At 37.1% G+C, this 23,108-nt stretch overlaps 1 protein-coding gene across 1 annotated transcript in view; it reads left to right on the plus strand.

The window, feature by feature from the left end:
* Window positions 1-4,099: 4,099 nt before the first annotated feature.
* The window catches only part of LOC128870334 (zinc finger protein 2-like), a 209,100-nt gene continuing 190,091 nt past the window's right edge, over window positions 4,100-23,108 (plus strand). The window contains exons 1-2 of the mRNA XM_054112944.1: window positions 4,100-4,220; window positions 5,285-7,252. Of these exons, the coding sequence (XP_053968919.1) occupies window positions 4,100-4,220; window positions 5,285-7,252 (2,089 nt within the window). The remainder of the gene's footprint in view (window positions 4,221-5,284; window positions 7,253-23,108) is intronic.

Below are 23,108 nucleotides of genomic sequence, written 5' to 3' on the forward strand. Positions count from 1 at the left end.
TAAAAGACAACTACAACCAACTACATAAACATTTTGAACCCATATCTAAGATCTTATCCAAAGAAGCCTCATATGTAGGGTGTATTTTTTTTATTGACGATTCTTAAACATTGTTACAGTTGCTACTAATATAGAACCGGGTTTTTTCTTGTAACTTCAAGATATATTTCGTTGTGCTTTTAGCTGCATAATAGTCCCACTCAAGGGCTACGATGCCAGTGCTAACTCAAGTTAGTGTTGTTCGAAACTTTCCCGTAAACGCAACCAAACAAAAATGAGTGAGAAGTACGCGAAGCGTTTCGAGATGGTATTTTTATGCACGCATTCGAAAGGGCGGAAATTACACTAGTTTACGAATTTTCACTTTCAATCATGGTCCTCGACCAAAAAGCGTTTTTTAGACTAATTTGAGGTCGCTGAAATCAAAAATGAGTTTTATTTTTTTTTCAAAGAACAGTTTCAGAGATATTCCCAAAAACCTGTTTTTTGGGCAATAGTGCAGTTATTACCTGCAATCTCGAAAACAGTGCGCGCCATTTCTTTGAAGTGCATAAATTTCGAAAGGCACTCATATAACCTACATGCCAATATAAATTCGTGTCAATGGAAGTCGTAGTTTTCGCAAAACAGCTGTTGAAATTAAAAAAAAGGCATTTTTGACGTTTTTTACTAAATTATCAAAGTTTATTAACTTTTTTCTGGAACAAAAAAAATTTTTATATCTAATTTTATATCTAAGAACAGTTATTTTGCATGACTCAATACGCAGGCTGGCATAATTTACTTTTGTTCGAAACCGTATTGTATACATTAGGGGTGGGATTATTTTCGAATAATATTCGAATAAACATTATTCGAATAAAACGAATAATACTATTCGTTTCAAATAATTCGAATAGTTCATTATTCGAATACCTTACTATTCGAATACCTCACTATTCGAATAGTTTACTATTCGAATACCTCACTATTCGAATACCTTACTATTCGAATACCTTACTATTCGAATACCTCACTATATATTCATTTACATCAGGGAGAAAATGCTTTTAAAAATATAAAAATTACATTGGCCCTTCTCATGGTGCATGCACTTGTACATAAACCGATTAGTAGTCCGCTAATCTAAATAAATATTTACCAAAAATATTCGAATAGTGAAGTATTCGAATAGTGATGTATTCGAATAGTAAGGTATTCGAATAGTAAGGTATTCGAATAGTAAGGTATTCGAATAGTGAGGTATTCGAATAGTGAGGTATTCGAATAGCATTATTCGAATAAACGAATAAAAAATTCGAATAAATATTATTCGAATTACGAATACCTCTCGAATAAAAGATTTTATTATTCGAATAATTTTTATTCGAATAGTCCCACCCCTAGTATACATCAAAAGGATATACGACGGACGATGAAATTGTCTTCATTCACATAATGCGTTATAACTTCTACAATTTTTCGTCGATTCAGACAAACTTAGGCTTAAAATGTAGGTAAGAAATTTGTCTTTCAGAAAACCTATCTTATGTCGATATACAATACAAAATTTTTTTGTTCCAGAAAAAAGTTAATAAACTTTGATAATTTAGTAAAAAACTTAAAAATGCCTTTTTTTAACTTTCAACAGCTGTTTTGCGAAAACTACGACTTCCATTGACACGAATTATATATTGGCATGTAGGTTATATGTGTGCCTTTCGAAATTTATGCACTTCAAAGAAATGGCGCGCACTGCTTCCGAGATTGCAGGTAATAACTGCACTATTGCCCAAAAAACAGGTTTTTTGGGAAAATCTCGGAAACCGTTCTTTGAAAAAAAAAATAAAATTCATTTGGTTTCAGCGACCTCAAATAAGTTTAAAAAACGCTTTTTGGTCGAGGACCAATTTAGGTGTAAACTAGTGCTATCTAACGCCGTGGCTACAAAAGTAATTAAAAAATCAAAAAAGTTTGTTGTGATGTGCATACCGCTGATTCCAAGAATGTTGATGACTTTTCCGAGCGCGGATTGAAGCGAGTGACGACAAAAAAGCAGGATAAAGTGAGTATCAACACCATCGAACGTCGACTGAAGGAGTCGAACATATCGTACCGTCCCACATCAAAACCACTGCTCTCAGAAAAACACATTGAGAAACAACAAAACAAGAAAATGGCGTCACAGTATTGGACTGACCTTCGCAATCTCCAGACGCCAACACCATTGAAAATAGCGACGAAGATTACACGGCTTATTGAGCGACTGGTAGTTTTGTACATATCATACTTCCATGTAAAAAAAATTTAAATATATAATATATCTTTTATACTTCATGGATAATCGCGGTTCCTTTTTTCTGACACAGACTGTGTATATGAAAGGAAAGCATTTTACAGCATAATCACTCGCTTTCCATAAGGTCTGCTATCGTTGTGCGTTTTAATCGTCTTCGAGAAGAATTCAGCCGATGTTAGATGTTGACAGGATTTTTTACTCGCTGCTTGTGAGCTTTGGCAAATGTCTTCGTTACTTCAGCCACAATTGGTACGCCAAGATCAAGATGAAGGTCCTTATATATAAGTAATATAAGCACCAGATGGAAGAATATGGGAGTCACAAAGAAAAAGCTTTAATGTACATCAACCCACAATTGGTCCAGTAGGTAGTTTGCATTCTCAAGAGGCAAAAGCGTTGCGAAAGCGATACTTTCGTCAAACAGCGATAAGATTTCCTCCACCTATTGACAGTCCAGTTTTTACAGTCGGTCTTTGTGGTAGACATGGTAGGCCTACGAGTCAAAAAAAATCCTTGCCATAGAATTTGTAATTTAATATAAGTGAGAGCTCATATGTATAATATCCAGTAAATTTTTCCACTTGGTTCGCATTCCACACATATTTTCGAAGTAGATTTTAAGATTTTTAGTACATAATCCAACAATATTAATTCAAAAATCTTGGGTGTCTAAAGGACAAATACAGTGCTTGGGAGATATTCAATGGGGGCCTATACTTTATAAAGAGGGAGAGGTTCGTCCACGTACATGTATTATTATGCCTAAAGCGGTCGACTGCAGACAATTCTGGAGGGTAAAGAGGTAGAGACAATAATTGTCTCGGCCCATTTTCCCTGCGACTCTATTTTCCCTCCCCCTACGAAGGAGCTTACGAAAGTATTCATAATCCATAGGATTAGGTCTCACGGTGGGATGTGACGCAAATTCACAGAACACACTTTGGGGTAGCACGAAATTTAACTCCAGGGGCCTAAAGTCATGGATTTCTTTCTGTCATCTCGCTTGGTTATATAGAATGTTGATACCAGTCCGACACCAGCAGAAAACAGGAAGTGATTGATTTTATCTAACGATAAAATATCAGATCATATCACTTGTTGGAAAGTACTCGATAAAGATTCCCATCGTTATATAAAGTTTAGGCTTGCGGCCGAGACTTCTTCTATGCTAACAGGCCGGAATCCTCCGAAAAGCGGATTGGACACGATATGATTGTTTCATTAAAGAGAAAAGCCTCTACGTTACCAAACTCCGCGACTGAAAAAACCACAAAATCAGTGAGGCGAATTTTGATCGACTGTTAGGTGAACTAAGGAAGGAATATATGAAGGGCATTAAATAATCTGAATTGAATTCTTATAGAACCTTCTGCAGGGAACTGGAGGAATGGAAAAGTTCAGCGAGGTTATGTAAGGTCCTTTAAAGATACCCGGCGATTAAGCTGGACTCATTGCTCAAAGTCAGATGTGAGCGATGTTCTGCTTTCAACACATATCCCTGGCTGCAGAAGTGTTGATCCATCGATCAATCTAATCACCAGCAGAAGGGATTAGTTCATTGCATCTAGGATAGTTAACGAGGAAACGTTAAGGTTTGCTTTCTCGTTATTCGAAAACTTGAAGTCCCCAGGACCCGATGGGATATACTCAATCATACGCAAGCATGGCGGAGAACAACTAATAAAGGTTCTGAAAAGAATATTTACTGCCTGTCTTACGCACGCTTATGTACCACGGTTTGGTGAAAGTCGTATTTGTTCCAAAGCCTGGCAAAGACAACTATGCTTTACCAAAAAGTTTTAGACCTATAAGCCTGACATCATGTATGCCTGGAACGTATGGTCGAGAAGCACATTAGGACAAGGTTTCGAGGTCGCAACCCTCTCAATGTCAGACAGCACGCTTGTCAAAGTGGAAAATCTTGAGAATCGCCTCTGCTCGAGTGCGTTTTCATAAAGGAAAAAGGGTTGGAAGCGAGAGAGTACACTCTTGGAGTGTTTGTAGACATTGAATGAGCTTTTGACAATGCAGTCTTCGATTCTTTGTGCTCTTCTATCAGAATACATGGAGTAGAAGAAATCATTGTCGGATGGCTTCACTCTATGCTATCCAAGAGACTGCTTATCACAGATGGAGAAAACTATGAAGGAGTTAAAGTGGATGTTAAGAAGGGCTGCCCACAAGGCAGTGTAGTCTTTTCCTACTTTAGTGCTTTGCTGTGGTATCTCTTCTTAATAACCTGCAGGAAATTGAACACATGCAAGCTAATGGAGATGATGTGTGCGTACTAATCTCAGGGCGGTCACTAGAAGCTACATATATGCAATAAAATGCAGGTGGCTCTAAACAAAATTGCGCATTGGTGAAAGCTGCATGGTCTTTCGGTGAATCCTATAAAAAGTGCCTTAGTACTTTTCAGTAGTAAACGCAATATGGAAGACCTGTTACCTACCTGTTACTTACCCACTTTAAAAGGAGTAACACTGCAACTGTATTTTGAGGTCAAATACTTAGGGGTAATCCTAGATAGTAAGCTGACCTGGAACACGTACTTCGAGCAGAAGGTCTCTCGAACACTAAAAGCCTTCTGGCAGTGTAACAGAATCTTTGGCAAGACATGGGATCTAAAACCGGCGATAGTAAACTGGTTGTACATCAACCTAATTAGAACCATTACCACATACGCCTCCGTAGTCCGGTGGAAGACTACTATGATTAAAAAACCCGCGATCCAACTATTCTGATCTCGTCTATTGTGATTCGAAAAATTCCTTGGAATTTTGCAACTCGGCTTCAGTTTTGCCACCAAATGTGTATTTGTTTAAGTTACATATCCCCACAAATGCACATGCATTACCATGAGGTAAAACCAATTAAAATCACTATACGTCCGAAATTGTCTGTATAAATAACGTTCGACCACTTACAAGAAAGCTTATAATTTAGAGAATTTTACCAGTACTCAATTAAAATGTTATATAATCTTTTTCTACATTTTGTATACAGGCCAGCAACATCCGCGACTAGCTCGCGGTGAGTCATATTCATGTGGGTACAAACCGTATAGGTGTGAAATTTGTAACTATTCGACAACGACCAAAGGTAACCTCTCAATTCATATGCAATCTGATAAGCATTTGAACAATATGCAAGAGTTGAATAGTTCACAAAGTATGTTGGCAGCCGCGGTCGCCGCCGCTAGCAGTGGGAAGGCGGATATCACATCCAAAATGATGCTATCTAATAATATCGCAGCTGTTCAACAACCACAACAACAACAAACTCCGCAACCTCCGCCCCAACAAACAATATCACAGCCCCAGTCCCAACAGCCACAGTCATCACATAGCGGCAGCTCGTCAATTCTCGGCAGTGGAGGATCATCTGCCAGCGGTAGTGGCCGTACTAGCGTCGATGCTACTGGAAATGCCTGTGTAATTTTCAATAAGAGTAAGCCGTCCTTTCGATGTGACATTTGCAACTACGAAACATCAGTGGCTAGAAATCTACGCATACATATGACCAGCGAGAAACATACTCATAATATGACTGCCCTGCAAAACAATATCAAGCACATACAAGCGTATAGCATCTTTCAGCAGCACCAGCAGGCCGTCGTTGCTGCTGCTGCCCAACAGCAACAACAACACCAGCAGCAGCAGCAATTAACAGCAGCAACACAGGCAGCATCCCAATTGCCAGCACTTGGCAGCGGTTTAGCTAGCAACTTTTTACCAGAAATCGCTTTGGCCGACTTGGCTTATAATCAAGCCCTCATGATACAATTGCTGCAACAGAACTCCGCAGCTATTAGCCAACAACAGCAGCAGCAACCACATGATTCTGTCCCCAAACTTCAGTTAAAAGCCTCGCCTCGTTCTTCACCGCATCCCATGCAAGTTGAACAGCCGTTGACATTTCAACAACAACAACTTCAGCAGTTGAGACAACAGTTGCTGCAGTCATATTCACCGAACAGTGGTTCACCTACATTGCTGTTGTCGACGGAAACTTTTGGTACCAGCGATGTAAATTTGTCTTCCAGCGTTAGTGGTGGCTGCAATGTCGATGAAACTCTGGAGCCACCCGTTCGCGCCGATCCTTGTCCAACCAATCTCTACAGTTGCTTGGTGTGTGATATATTCAGCTCGAATAGTTTAGACGATCTCAATCAGCATTTATTGGTTGATCGCTCACGATGCAATACTATGACAACTAGCAGCACGAATAATAGTAATACCCTCAGTACCATCAATACAGACGTGATGGTCATATTAAATAATAACTATATTTGCCGCTTGTGCAACTATAAAACTAATCTAAAGGCAAACTTTCAACTGCATAGTAAAACAGACAAGCATCTTCAAAAACTAAATTACATTAATCACATACGCGAAGGTGGACCGCATAACGAGTATAAACTAAAGTACATTCAGCTTGCTGCCAACACGGTGCAGTTAAAATGCAACTGTTGTGATTTTTATACAAATTCCATTCAGAAGCTATCGTTGCACACGCAGCATATGCGACACGAAACGATGCGTATGATCTTCCAGCATTTATTGCATATCATGCAACAGAATAACCTTCAACATATACAAATGCAACAGCACTCAAAATCAAATCCCCACGAGTCTACGGCTGAAATTGGTGACAGTAGTACAGAGCCACATGGCGGAAACATTGATCAGGACAGTAAAAGTGATGACACCCCAATCAGCGCTATAGCAACGAAAGACATGCCAAAATTCGCCGAAAAAGTAATATCATGCCAATTATGCAATTATAGCACATGTACACTATTAAATATGATCCAACATGTAAAAAGCCTGCGTCACATGCAAGTAGAGCAGTTCGTTAGTCTCCAAAGACGCAGCGAACAACTTGATCCGCCTAGTTTGGATGACGTATTCAAGGTAGTAGAGCAACCAATTTTGCAATCGTTACCCCCTTCCGCTCATACTTCTCAAGACGGTAAGCTAAATTTACTTTTATTATTCAATAATTTAATTAAATTTAATTAATTAAATAGCGGCCGCCGTAGCCGAATGGGTTTGTGCGTGACTACCATTCGGAATTCACAGAAAGAACGTAGGTTCGAATCTCGGTGAAAACACCAAAATTAAGAAAAACATTTTTCTAATAGCGGTCGTCCCTCGGCAGGCAATGGCAAACCTCCGATTGTATATCTGCCATGAAAAAGCTCCTCATAAAATTATTTGCCGTTCGGAGTCGGCTTGAAACTGTAGGTCCCTCCATTTGTGGAACAACATCAAGACGCACACCACAAATAGGAGGAGGAGCTCGGCCAAACACCCAGATAGGGGTGTATGCGCCAATTATATATATGGGGCATTCTTTCTGAACGTGAGACCCCCTGCCCCCAGAATAGATTTTGACGAAAAGAGGTCTATGAGGGCTTAAAATGTAGGTAATTATGTTTACTTTCGAAAGCAAAGTGGCACTTCTTGAAATTCAAAATGGCGGATCCTTCCTTCCTTATACTCCACAAGGTTGCTCACAAGAAAATTTTGCTTGCGCAATTTAAGGAAGATCGTGTTCTACGACTTATACAACCTTTAGAGCCAATTTAAAGACTTAATTAAATGACAGGTGTCACTATTGCTGTCAATAATTGAAAAGTCATTTAATTAAGTCTTTAAATTGGCTCTAAAGGTTGTATAAGTCGTAGAACACGATCTTCCTTAAATTGCGCAAGCAAAATTTTCTTGTGAGCAAGCTTGTGGAGTATAAGGAAGGAAGGATCCGCCATTTTGAATTTCAAGAAGTGCCACTTTGCTTTCGAAAGTAAACATAATTACCTACATTTTAAGCCCTCATAGACCTCTTTTCGTCAAAATCTATTCTGGGGGCAGGGGGTCTCACGTTCAGAAAGAATGCCCCATATATATATTAATTAATTTAATTTAGACTGCACTTGTAAATGTATAGATAACTATGCATATATGATACATTAACTAGCTTATAGCTGGTAGTCTTTTCAGCTCCTGATACGTAAATTTTTCAAAAATATCAGAACGAAAATATTTGGAATATCACATATTTGGAATATGGGGTTTGCTTACAAAAAAGTCTAAAAAAGTAAATAAGAACAACAATTTTTTTGGCAGACCAACCTGTTTTATTTATAATGGCCCCAATATAGCGATTTTCGTACTTTAATAGCTTGAATGAAAGGCTTGGACCATCGGCCAGATGTCCATCAAAATGTAGGTATAAATCAAAGGAGGCATCTCCTACATCCACAAAACAGTTTATTTTCACACTCTTTCCGAAGAGGCGAAACTCTCACTCTCTCGATCGATCACAAGTGAGAATCAATAAGAATGCGCAGTCAACTTGTATAAAACAATCTACGAACATACGGCTCAAAATTCGATAAACCTATGTTTGTCATATGCTCAACTCAATTAATTTCAATGCAAATTCTTACTGATCTTTCTTTTGATGGAGTCTACCGTAGTCACGCACTTCAGTTGTCTAATATGTTGCTTATTATTTATGATCTAGAGCCATGAACTCTAATCATGGGATAAACAATCATCACTACAAACGTGGTTTATTAATATAAAATAGTATAAAAGCTTCGAAAAAAGAATTACCAAGTTTTAATAACACGGTGCAACACTGAAAATACACCTGATAAATTACACACTGTAGGTTGTTTATATGGTCGAGTAATGCATAAAAATATTTTTGTTATATTTTTTGTACCCTCCAATTTTTATTTATTTATAAAAAACCGTTTTTTCAGACTTTGCGCGGTAATCTACAGATATCTCTGTCATTTTTTCACCGATTTTCAATACAGGTAACCCTCCTACAACGCGATTAATTGGTTCCTGAAAAACTCCGCGTTGTAGGAAAATCGCATTGTAGGAAACTTTTTTTTCCTCCATTTTTCCTTTTCTTAAACAATATCACGCAAGTAACATTTTAAAGTTTTCTCAGCCGAATTAATTATATTAGACCTTTCATCGAATAAAAAAAATTTATTTTTTCAAAGATATTTTTCTATTTGTCTATTTCAATATAATAACATAAATTAATTCATTTAATTAACCAGCAAAAAGCAATTCATTTATTTAAATAACATAAAACTAAGGAAAATAAAATCTGGGAAAAATAGACACGGATTTTCAAATCTACATAATAGGACTATGAATAAGTTCGTGCGGTTTTTTTTCGAAATTTGAAACTTTATTGACGTAAAATGGTTACAAATTTAATATTCAAAATATTGTCCATCGCTTACTACTACTTTTTCCCATCTTTCTGGCAATTCACGGATTCCCTTTGTGAAAAATTCGGTCGGTTTTGCCGCAATCCACGAATCGATCCATTTTTTGACTTCATCGTAATTACGGAAGTGCTGGTCAGCCAGGCCATGTTGCATCGATCGGAAGAGATAGTAATCGGATGGCGCAAGGTCTGGACTATACGGCGGGTGGGGTAGGACATCCCATTTGAGCGTTTCTAAGTATGTTTTGACCACTTGTGCAACATGTGGCCGAGCATTGTCATGTTGCAAAATAACTTTGTCGTGTCTATCGGCGTATTGCGGCCGTTTTTCTCGCAGTGCTCGGCTCAAACGCATCAATTGTCGTCGGTAGACATCCCCCGTAATCGTTTCATTCGGTTTCAGTAGCTCATAATACACAACACCCAGCTGGTCCCACCAGATACACAGCATAACCTTCAGGCCATGAATATTCTGCGCCGACGTCGATGTTGAAGCATGGCCAGGGTATCCATACGTTGCCCGACGTTTTGGATTGTCGTAATGGACCCACTTTTCATCGCCAGTCACAATTCGATGCAAAAAACCCTTTCTTTTGTGCCGTTGAAGCAGTTGTTCGCATGCCATAAAACGGCGTTCAACGTCTCTTGGCTTCAATTCATACGGCACCCAATGGCCTACCTTTCGGATCATTCCCATGGCTTTTAAACGTTTGGAAATGGTTGATTGATCAACTCCCAAAGTTTTTGCAACCTCTTCTTGCGTTTGAGCCGGATCTTGATCGAGCAATTCCTCCAATTCGGTATCCATGAACTTTGGCGGCGCACCCTCGCGTTCTTCGTCTTCCAAGCCAAAATCACCACTTTTAAAGCGTGCAAACCACTTCTGGCACGTTCGCTCAGATAGAGCATGCTCACCATAAACTTCCACCAAGATACGATGACTTTCGGCTGCTTTTTTCTTCATATTAAAATAATGAAGAAGAATTCCCCGCAAAAACACATTATTTGGCACGAAATTCGACATTTTCAAGTGTGGTAAAAATATTGTTGTTTACGCTTCAAATAAAAAACTTATACTGACGTTTGTGCCTTACGACAGTAGCTCTCCAATGAATGTTTGGAAATGTGGATCGATGGAATAATAATCAAGTTACGCCATCTGTTGTAAAACCGCACGAACTTATAAATAGACCTATTATTTCAGAGGATTTTAAATCTCAACCTTCTACAAATCCGCTTCCTCGTCCTCGCTTATTATAATTTGCTTCAAACGTTTTGCTCTTGGTCGTCCTATTTCAAAATCCGAGCTGGACCCACTATCACATTGATCCGGTTCAGCTATTATTGCTGGTCTTAAAAAATGTTTTATTGATGTCTGCTTTGTCCTACTTCGTAAATCTTTATAGATTTCCTGGTAGGCAGATAAATCATGTTCAAGATTTCTTTTGAACATTTCTGCTCTACTATTTAGAGGATCGTTTTCCAAAACATACTCTTCCAACTCCTTCGCCAGATTTAAAAGTTTCTCCACACTTTTTAGCGAAAAGTTTTTGATTTCGGTGTCAGAGAGGTCGTCAGAGCTTTCTTCAATCGATAATGCTTCACTTGTCATTGCTGCTAAATCTACTTCATTTAATTCGTCGTCCACAACTAATTCTCGAATATCAGCCACATCTATTTCGTCAAATCCATCGCCTTTCATTACGTTTGCCAGTCTCACTACGTTTTCATATTCATTCTCAACGAGATTAACAACAGTTTCCTGTACTACAACCTCTGGCAAAAGTGCTTTCCAGCAAGCTCTCAGTGTTGATTGACGAATGTCTTTGAGTGATTTGCCGACGATTTCACAGCAATCTAAAATTGAGAACTGTTTCCAGACTTCTTTGACCGTTATATTCAATGATTCTATCTTCTCTAATATTAATTCAAATGATTTGCGTATGTAGTATGCTTTAAAGGTTGATATTATTCCTTGATCTAAAGGTTGTAATATTGATGTAGTATTGGGCGGTAAAAACTCAACTTGAATATTTGGATGACTTTAATCAGTTGCATGAGCTGGTGCATTATCTAAAAGTAGCAAAACTTTAAATGCCAAGTTCTTTTTTTTTAGATAGTTTTCTACGTCGGGAACAAAGCAATGATAGAACCAATCATTAAATAGTTTGGCAGTCATCCATGCTTTTTTGTTCGCTCTCCAATACACTGGAAGATTGTTTTTATTGTTTCCTGTCATGCAACGTGGACTTAATGACTTGTTAATAAACATTGGTTTTGTTATAAAATCACCAGATGCATTACTGCAAAGTAACAATGTTATTCGGTCCTTAGAAACCTTAAAGCCAGGAGCTCCTCTTTCGTTCCTCGAAATAAAAGTTCTTGATGGCATTTTTTTCCACCACAAACCTGTCTCATCAGCGTTAAATATTTGATCTGGCAAATAACCATGTTCTTCAATAATTTTTATGAACTGTTCAGGATATTTATTCGCCGCATCAGCATCTGCGGATGCTGTTTCACCCTGAATTTTCAAATTGTGTAGAGCATGCCGTTTTTTGAACTTTTCAAACCAACCTTTGCTAGCCACGAATTGGTGGTTATCTTCGTCGGTTGTTGATTGTCCTGTTTCCTTTAAATAATTGAATATTTTTAATGCTTTCTGTTTAATTATATTCCCATCCAAAGGCAACCGCTTTTGCGTCATATCTTCTATCCATACCGTTAGCGATTGTTCCATTTTTTCTATTATCTTCGTCCTTGGCCGAGAAGTGATTTTTGCGAAGACCGATGATCCGGATGATACCGAATTTCTAATTTTATCTTCGTTTTATGGTTCTTATCGTGGACTCGTTTAATTTAAAATGTCTAGCAACATCAGCTATTCTCTCTTGATTTTGAATCCGATTCAAAATTTGAATTTTGGTTTCAATCGTGATAAACTTTCGTTTTAATGATGCGTTTTCCTTTGCTTTTGGCATTTTTATGGCCTAAATTACAAATTAATTAATTTAAGTTATAAAAAAAGTTTAACAGAAACTCACCGATTATAAAATCTATTTATCTTGATTTTTACAAAATTATTATTATACGAAAAATGGTTTCACAAACGTTTTAAAATTTGTTTCAACTCCTCTTCACGACTTACTGTGAATGACTAAACCAAATCAAATTTCCAAAAACATTCTCAAGAGCACTGTTCCCAATTTAGCTCTTTCAGAGCTAGATCTAGCTCTTTTTTTTTGCTCGTTAGCTCTCAAATATTTTTTTTAGCTCTTAGCTCTTTGTTTAGCACTTTTTTTGAGGTGTTTTAGCTCTCGTTACTCAGAGGGAGTTGGCAACAGTGCTCAAGAGTTAATTTTCGGGGAAACCCCTTGTTTTAATATATCTTAAAACGTGTGTGTAAATGTTTGAAAAAATTGCGGTTTGCAAAATTCCATAGTGCATACAAACATTCAAACACTTTTAGTATGTACATATGTATAATACAAACATATTATTATTTCTTTCTGATACTACGAATAATAGATATACACATATACACAAGTAATTTTTGATAATTGTGTGTTTATAGAATACAGTTTATAGAATATGTATTTAAAAAATGCTTAAAAATCGCGTTGTAGGAGTCGCGTTATAAGAAACATTCCGCAATTCGCAAACCGCGTTGTAGCGAAATCGCGCTATAGAAGTACCGCGTTATAGGAGGGTTACCTGTATTTTATATGTTTTGAAAAGGATATTGTCAGACCTTTCAAATGATGTACAAGAAGTAATTATTCAAACTAGTTAGTTGTGATTTTTATTTGATTAAACCTGGGGAAAGTGCTTTTTTTATCATTTTTTTAACTTTAACAATTTTTTATTGCATAATTTTACAACAAAATTAAAGATGTTTGTTAATATTAACGAAGAAATTAATGTATTACTTTCAAAAATCGGATAAAAATTGCGTAAACTACGCTAGTTTTCCGTAAATAGAAAAAAATGCCTTGAATATCTAACCATTTGTGGAACCATAGTTTTTGTCTTTAATGATTATTTACTTGGAAAAATCACTGCATTCTTTATGTATTTACAATAAATGTTTGACAATGACAATTTATCATAAATTACAAATGAAAGGTTTACGTGTTTCTACATAATTTTGCGACATAATTTTCGCGCGATTTCTGAGGCGCAGAGACCCTCCTCCTCCCACGCAGTAATTTTACCTCTCTCTAATTCGGTAAGTTTTGAACCGCGTGGCATATTGATATTTATTTACTTAAAAAACGATTTAAATTAAAAGTTGTACTCAGCGAACACATAAATGCACTTTAAAGCTTCAATTCCTAATGCGTTCTATAGTTATGAAACGGCAAAAGTAGTAACGAATTGCTCTGACTCGTGCTCAAAGTAACGGTACAAACAAACACGAAAACACCACGATGAAAAGTTGTTGTTTATTGATACTAAGAAGAATAACGGTATTATTCCATATATTCATTTATTTTTACAGAGTACCTACATATTTTTGGAGTAAAGATTAAATATTCATTTTATGTGTCCTATAGTTATGAAACGCACCTTAGTCTGAAACAGCTATTAGACCAGTCTTTGGTTGGCAGTGCCTTTTTATCTCCTTCTTCCAAAATCGCATTTTTCTCAAGTGTGTTTTTTTGTTAAAATTGCTTATAAGTTAGTTAAAGATGTGTGACAAACGCAATAATTTCTGCTACGTTTGCGGTTTATTTGTTGATAAACAACATCGCCGTGAATTAAAAACAAATACTATCGTGGTTGAAGCATACAATCTTCACTTTGAGATGTAGAATGTCCATCAAAATTCAATTTTTGCATTCACATTTAGACTTCTTTCCGGAGAACCTTGGAAAATTCAGCGATGAACAAGGGGAAAGGTTTCATCAAGAAATTGCGTCAATTGAAAAACGTTTCCTCGGAAAAAACAAAATACATATGTTGGCGGATTACTGTTGGTCGCTCAAACGCGACACGAGCGATTCTTCTTTAAAACGACGAAGGTCGGGTAAACATTTTTAGAAAAAGTTAGGTATGTAAAATTAACAAAAAAATTTATATAAAAAACAGTAAGATTGTTCTTTTTACTCCAAGTCAGAACAACTTCATCCCAATTTTCAAAGTTGACAAAAAATGTATGACCAATACATTGTACACACTGCAATACACATGATGGCCCATATTTAAAAAAAATGATAAAAAAAGCACTTTCTCCAGGTTTAATCAAATAAAAATCACAACTAACTAGTTTGAATAATTACTTGTTGTACGTCATTTGAAAGGTCTGACAATATCCTTTTCAAAACATATAAAATATTGAAAATCGGTGAAAAAATGACTGAGATATCTGTAGATTACCGCGCAAAGTCTGAAAAAACGGTTTTTTATAAATAAATAAAAATTGGAGGGTGCAAAAAATATATATTAACAAAAATATTTTTATGCATTATTCGACCATATAAACAACCTACAGTGTGTAATTTGTCAGGTGTATTTCATTTTTTTTTTTGTAGCACAGTGTAATGGATATTTTTAGGCCTATAGAACTATCGATAGGAGTAACTAACGAACCAGTTGAATAGGGACTATGGGAAATTCCTAAATAGCTTATTCCATTGGTAGGTAAACAAGCGTGTCATCTGCCGAACCCACACACAGTCCACATGACAATGTGTTAACGTTAAATAATAATACAATTATTCTTACACGTAAAAAAGGAGCACTGGCTGCCAAGACCTTCGGCTCGCTGATATAAAAGTAACAGATAGTTAGCTTAAAGGTCTTACATGTAAAAGGAGACTAGAAAACTTAGTTAATTAAGACTATGGTAAAAATATAGTAACTATGTTAGAGGAGAAAACATCGCATCAATTTTTTCAATCCTAATTTAACTAGAAATTCTGATATTTTTGATATATTTTCTAAGGAAGTAGTTCCTAACAGTGTAGAAGGTCTTTAGTTTCGGAAGATACTTTTCCTGATTTGTTCAAAATGTGGGCAGTCGTCGAGTAGGTGGCAGACTGTTAAAGATGGTGAATGCCTGTGTTGGCAGCATGGAGGGCTGGAACCATTAAAAACGTATGAATGTGTGCTCTAGACGAAGGCGGACAAATGATTTGATATCGTTGCAACGGCATTTTAATGGGTAGTTTGGTTTTATCCTGTTTGGATTATTTACGATATATTGATGGGAAGAGGATCCCCAATTGACCATTTGTGCATTATAGTGTCTGTGGTTTATAAATTTGTATACGTCTTTTTTCGAAATATAGTCGAAAGTTATTAGTGGTTCTTTCCCAGCGAGTTTAGCCCGTTTGTCCGCTAGATTGTTGTCTCTTATGCCTGCATGGCCTGGAACCTACATAAGTTTTATGCGGTCGTTATTCTTTAATAATTTGCTCCGAATACAGGAGATGTGTGCGTCTTGTTCATTGTATTCATTATCGAGTAAATGACTGATTTGTTATCCGAGCAAATTACTGCTTTCGGTAACGAGTTTTCAGCGAAGGTAATACCATGAAGGATCGCTGAGCTTCGGCTGTATAAACGGAGGCATAGCTAGGGAGGAGGCTGGCCGTGATTGTTTCCCCTTTTGAGTTGACAACTACAGACGAGGTGTTAGTATCAGTTTTTGACTCATCAGTGAAAATCAAGCTCCATTCGGGAAGTAGAGGAGTTGTGACTTCTGTAAAAAGACGTTGGTAAACAGTAGCATTGGTGTGATTTTTACCATATTTCGCTAGGTTTAATATAAAATTAGCCTCTTTCATCAACCATGGGGAAACAGTACATATTGGCGAAGTGAAGCGGAAGTGATACCAATCTCACTGCTTCATATAAAGCGCTGTTGTTGCAAAGAAATAGCTTAGGTACAAGTTTCGTCGTATTCTTCGTGAATCTCTCTTCAATTGTGGGGAGGCCGGCTTGCGTCAGTATAAATTTGATTGGCGATTTAGGCATATCACGGATTCTTCTGCTTACAGCCGTGTGGTAAGCTGAGTAAATTAGTTTTATGTTGCTTTTCGCACAGTTACCATAAATGGGAAGTCCATAGTCTATCTTCGATAAAATGAGTGCCCTGGTTACATTAATTAGCGTTGAAGAGTTAATTAAACAGTGCTTAGACGACAAATATTTGATAATATTAAGCCTAGCAGCCAGTTGCTTTCTTATACATATATGTACAATGTTCTGTGAAAGTTAATTTTTTGTAAAAAATTACATCCAAAAACTTTAAGTTAACACTATTTACAATTTGCATGTTATTATAACTTAAACTAAAGTAATTACATTTATCTTTTCGACAAATATGGAAGTTTTTGCATTTATTAATATCATAGATACGTTGGCACCCGATGATTCGGACCAAGTGCTTAAGTCATGCTATCTGACTATATTAATGAAATCTTGTTTGACGATGTTTAGGTCATTAATTTGAGAGCACAATAGTAAATCGTCAGCATGGCATATGTAAGAAACATTTTTATATTTATTAATAATTTGGCTAATTTCTTTGAAAGCAGTTATAAATAAAACAACAGAGAGGGAGAGCCCTGGGGGATACCGTTGTGCAGAACAAAAAAGTCTAAAAAGGTATTATTTACTTTATTTACTTATTATTATTATTACAAACTGAAGCTTATAATTAAAATTGTAAGCCTAGTTAGGAAAGCTACGGCTGCTAAGGCCTTCAGCTTCTTCTTATGATGTAAAATTAGTGCTTAATTAATGCTTAATACTAAGTGCTTATGCGTCGTTTAGAATTTCATTATAAATTAGGAGATATAATATATTTATTCGACATGTTTGTTTAAATTTCGCAATATAATTTTGATATTTTTAAGAAAGCTATTGTATAATTTTTTTAATATTATCGATTGTGGGGTTAGAAATGCATTGAATGGGATCGGTGTTATGGAATATATGGTTTCTTAGTGAGTTGAAGGGATAACATTCGGACCGACACGGTCGAAGGCCATCTCGAAGTCTATGCTTAGGAGGTGGTTTCTATTGGAAAGAGCAATAGAAGCGTAGTTTTCGAATAAGATCAAGGCATCAATAGTGCCCTGACCTTCCTTGAAAGCTACTTGCTTTTGACTTATATTGTTGTTGTTCAAAGCATACCGTGAAATGCGCTTGACTATTATTTTTTCGAATAGTTTGCCCAAACAGCTAAGTAGAGCGATGGGTCTGAACCCTGAAATTTCCGTTGCAGTATTTCCTGGCTTTAGAATGGGAATAATAACTGCAGACAGTGAAGATAAAGGTTTTGCCAGACAGTGAAGATAAAGTGGATTCTATTTCATTGTATACAATCTCGCAGCCAATGATATTTGATATTGTATAAGAACTGTTATTGGAATTTTTGAAGTATTTGTGTTTATCTGAAATGAAAGTCGAATGGAAATTTGAGTCGTGCGAGTATTCGGACCAATAAGATGCAAAGTAGTTTGATAATTCTTTGGCGCTGACGATGGGTCTATTAGGGTTATTTTTGGTAATTGGGGTGGATTGAGGGTAAATACCAGACAGCCTTTTGATGTCAGACTAAGCCTCTTGGATTTGTTTTGTGATTGATAGATTCGGTAAATTTATGTAAATATTCCCTTTTAGATTGCTTTGATATCATTCGAAATAGAGCATTTGCCTTTTTATACAGTATAAGATTATAGTTAGATCTTATTCGCTTATATTCTGTCCAGTAGAAACGTTTTTCGTTTCTTAATTTAGCTAGCTCAGCAGACCAGTATGGCACCGTTTTTGAAAAGATATTATTAGTGGATTTTGGGATAGATAGTTAAGCTGAGGTGCGGATTATTTTTGTAACTGTGGCAACTTCTTTGTTGATATTATCGGAACCCGGCACATTATTGCATAAACTGCTAGCAACAAGTTGAAACTTTTCCCAATTCGTTCTATCTGTTAAAAAATTGGTTTGTTTTGTAAATAGGAGGAGTGGAGAATACACTAAGGATAGGAAAGTGGTCGCTACGGTGCAGGTGAGGGAGGGTTTTTGTAGTTAGTTTTGGGGCAATATTGGAGGGATAGATTGTCAGGTCCACAGTGGTAAAAGTTGTGTGTGTGTTGGTTTGTTATCGTTCAATAGAATAAGATTTTCCGGTAGAATCAAATCTTCTATAACTGTACCTCTGTTGTTGGCAAGGGCAGAGCCCCAAAGAGGACTCTATACGTTAAAGTCGCCCACTATTATGATTGGAGTGGTTACTGATCGCAAGATGTATCTAAGCTCAGCGCATGAGATATTTTGTGTAGGTGGTATGTAAAGTGTTAGCATAGTGAATTTGAAAGGTACTGAGATTTCTATTGCAATTGTGGCTATATTTGAAGTAAGAGCGAGTTGTCTGTGGGGTATGAATTTCTTTATCAAAACTGCAATACCTTGCTTCTTGGTTGCCTTTTGTGGCAGATTATGAAAGTATCTTTGATATTGATGCGGAATAGCTTCTGACTTGTCAGCGGCAATGTGTGCTTGAAGGTAGATGAAACTAGGTAAATGTTCTTTTAAGAAAAGTTCGAGTTGCGTGTCAGCCGTGTATATTCCACAGTAAGATCTTGAACATTACGAAAAAGCTCCTCAAGAAAACCCCATCTGCCGTTCGGAGGCGGCGTAGAACTGTAGATCCCTCCAATTATGGAAAAAAACATCAAGACGAGCACCACAAATCGGAGGAAGAGCTCGGCCATATACCAAAAAAGGGTATAAGGGCCAATTATATTATATATACATATACATATATATTTCATGTCGGCGGCATAATTGGTAAATTTTTTTTAAACTGCAGGTGATACCACTGCCGCCCTCAATAATGGGCACAACCGGAAAATGAATAGAATAGTTGTTTCTTTATATTTACAGTTCACAATATTTTCTTACATACTAAAAAATAGAATTTTTACACAACTAATTAAAGAATACACGACAATGGCCTTAAAGATCATCTGCCGGGATATGTAATATATATATACATGTAACAATATTTATTGAAGATATTTAACAATGTTTATTGAAGGTATTTAACAATGTTTATTGAATTATAATGTTTATTGAAGGTATTTAACAATGTTTATTGAATTATGATGTTTATTGAAGGTATTTAACAATGTTTATCGAATTATAATGTAGACCACGCCACTTCACGACTTTTCTCTACTTCGGCGACTTAACGACTGCTGATGCCAACGACGAACAATGATGCCACCTCCTTACACTCGGTCAGCCTGATCATCATCTGACCCGGATGATAAAACTTGTGCGTCTTCTATGTATTTCCACAGCTTCATGTTGTCTGCACTTGTAGATGTTTGTCCTGGTCCCTCGAAATCTGCTGCCTTTTCAACCTTGTATCTGCCATTCTGTTTAACTTCTACAATTTTATACGGACCTATAAATTTGCTGCTCAACTTCTTGCCCGCCACAAATTGTGTCTGTCTAATCGCTACCAAATCAAACTTTTGGTACCCAGTATGAGGTTTGCGTCTTTTGTCAAAGTTCTTCTTATATACCGCTTGTGCCTTCTGAATAGCTTCTTTCGCTTCCATCCCAACCTTCTGCCGCTCATCTGCAAATACAGTTAAAATTTCTTCTTCAATCGCTCTTACCACGTCCGGCCGTGTCTCGCTTCGAATTTTTACTCCAAAGAGTACTTCGAACGGTGTGTACTTAAATGCCGAATGAACGTGTGAGTTAATTGCTCTCTGCACTTGTCCTATGTACTTGTACCATTTGCTTGGTTCCGTTGCTGACAGCTTTGATAAAACTGAGAGGATAACTCGATTTACTCTTTCGATTTGTCCATTGCCTCTTGGAACGCCAGTGGTTGTCTCAACATGCTCAAAATTCTTTAAATAATTTTGAAGTTAATGCTGGGCCCTTATCGCTTATAATCCTTTGTGGGCTGCCAAAAATATCCACCCACGTGGTCAAATGTTTCACTGCGTCTTCGGCGTCTGTCGACTTTGTTGCAAGTAACCAAGTGAACTTGGTAAAACCATCAATCAAGGCAAAAATATATTTGTAACATTTCGCTGTTGTATCTAATGTGCCTAGATGATCAATATGAATTGTACACAGTGGTGCATCGCCTTTATTTATGATATGCAAAAAATCATCTTGCTTCCCCATTTTACGATTATGTAATATACACTCGATACAATTAGCAATATGTTGTCTGACCTTATGTTCTAAATGTGGGATAAAGTAGTCTTGTTCAATTGCATGCATAGTTTTCTGCACACCCATATGCCCGACACCATGCGCTTTATCAATAATTTCTTTCTCCATTCTCTTTGGCACCGCTAAAACGTCACGCCCACTTAATTGTTTGTAGATCAATTCATCTTTAATAACAAAATTTCCATACGCTTTCTCTTTTAGAATTTCTGCTACAGCTTTCAAATGTTCATCGCTTTGTTGAGCTTTTACTATTCGTGCTCGAATTTCAGATGTAACAACAAAAACTGGATAGCGACTTAGCGAGTCCACGTGTTTCATCCTGTTCCCAGTTCGGTGTTCGGTTTTAAAATTGAAATCTTGCAAATACATTAACCATTGAGCAACTTCGCGTGGAACGTCTTTTTTCGCTGTCGTCTGCTTGAACGCTGAGCAATCCGTGACTAAAACGAACTCAATACCTAGTAAGTAATGTCGCAGTCTTTTTGTTGCCAAATAAGCAGCTTTTACTTCTAAAACATAGCTATGCAACTTTTCTTCGTGTGGCGTAGTCTCTCTGCTCCAATAATACACTGGATGCCACTTACCGTCCTGTAGTTGTAAGAGTACACCGCCAAAACCATATTTAGAGGCATCAACGTGAAGCTGAGTCTTTGCCGTTTGCTTAAAAATCTTTAGGACCGGCTCTTCTACCAATATTGCTTTCAACATAGCTACTGCTGCCAGTTCTTCGTGTGCAATCTTGAATTCGGTATCTTTTTTAAGAAGCTGATTCAACGGCTTCGCTATCAACGCATAATCTTGGACGAACTTCCTAAAATAACCTGTCAAACCAAGAAAAGCTTGTACACTTCTTAAGTTGTTTGGTGTAGGAAAATTTTTTACTGCCTTCAATTTTTCATGGCCAGGCCAGACTTTGCCATCCTGTATGGTATGACCAAGAAAATTTATGCGATTTTGTAAAAATTGGCACTTCGACCACTTGATTTCTAAACCGTACAATTGTGCAGGCTGCAAAACCCTTTGCACATTTGCTAGACACGCTTCTGCTGTTTGCCCAAACACAACTATATCGTCTACATACAACTCCATTATACCCTCGTTGCGCAGGCCCTGAAAGATTATGTTCAGAAAGCGCACAAAAACAGCTGGCGAATAGCAAAACCCAAAAGGTGATTTATTAAACTCAAATACGCCCTGCTTTGTTATGAACGCTGTGTATTTTTTGCTATTTTCTTCGAACCGGCACGTGAAAAAAGCCATTCTTGCGGTCCATAACCGTGAAGAATTTGGCACTTTGCATTTTTTCTAAAACATCTTCTACAATTGGTACTGGAAAGCGATCTTTTAAAACGAGACAACTCAATTTTCGATAATCAATGCACATTCTGAACGTGCCATCTTTTTTTTCGCCAATACTACTTTGCTTACTACATCGGAAACAGACTCCCGAATAACACCCTCTTGTAACCAATCTTCAATTTGCTGCTTTACCACCGCGTTTTCCATTGCCGACAATCGACTGGGGTTTTCTTTAAAACATATTTTGTCATTACTGGGAATAATTTTTAAATGTACAGGGCTTTTTTCAGTTGCATTGTTTGGCGAATAGTTCATAACCATTTGATTTACTATATTCTTGTATTTATGCGGCACATCAATTTCGTCCACGCCTTGAACATTAAAAACTGTTGCTATACTGGTGTCTACGCCTTTCTCTGTAAATGTATACCCGGTCGCATTCACCGTCAACGTGAATTTTTCTATTAGGTCGAATCCAATTAGTGCATCGAACATTATATTATTGTCGTCTACCACTAGGATTGTATGCTCGGTTTTCAAGCCATCTACTTCAATAGTACTAGAAAATTTGCCTCGAACGTCGGTATTTTTGTTACCTAAACCATATAACTTTATGCTGTTTGCTTTTAGAGGGTATTGCTGAAATAATCTTTTGTAAGTGCTATACCGGCTGAGCGTGACATCTGCACCAGTATCCACAAGACAATTCACACAGCTCCCACCTATTCTCATTTGCTTCAACCTCTTTGAAACTAAGTTGACGTTTTGTTTTGCGCAGTTTTTCGCAATGTGACCATTTCCATTGCATTTGAAACATTTCGTTTCCTCTCTACACTCTGATCTCACATGTCTAGTCGGTCCACAGTTATAGCAGTGCTGCTTACGTTCATTCATTCTATTTGTTTCCCATGCTTGCGTGTTGTGCCTACGCGCAGTTGCTGCCGCTGCGCCGCTACCAAACTTCCTTTCGCTGCTTACGATGCGTTCTTTGCTGCTGTTCATCGTTTCGATAATTTCATATTATTCCAGTAACTCTTTGTACGTTTTTGAATT

This window comes from Anastrepha ludens, chromosome X (genome assembly GCF_028408465.1).
Source record: "Anastrepha ludens isolate Willacy chromosome X, idAnaLude1.1, whole genome shotgun sequence".
Classification (NCBI taxonomy): Eukaryota; Metazoa; Arthropoda; class Insecta; order Diptera; family Tephritidae; genus Anastrepha; species Anastrepha ludens.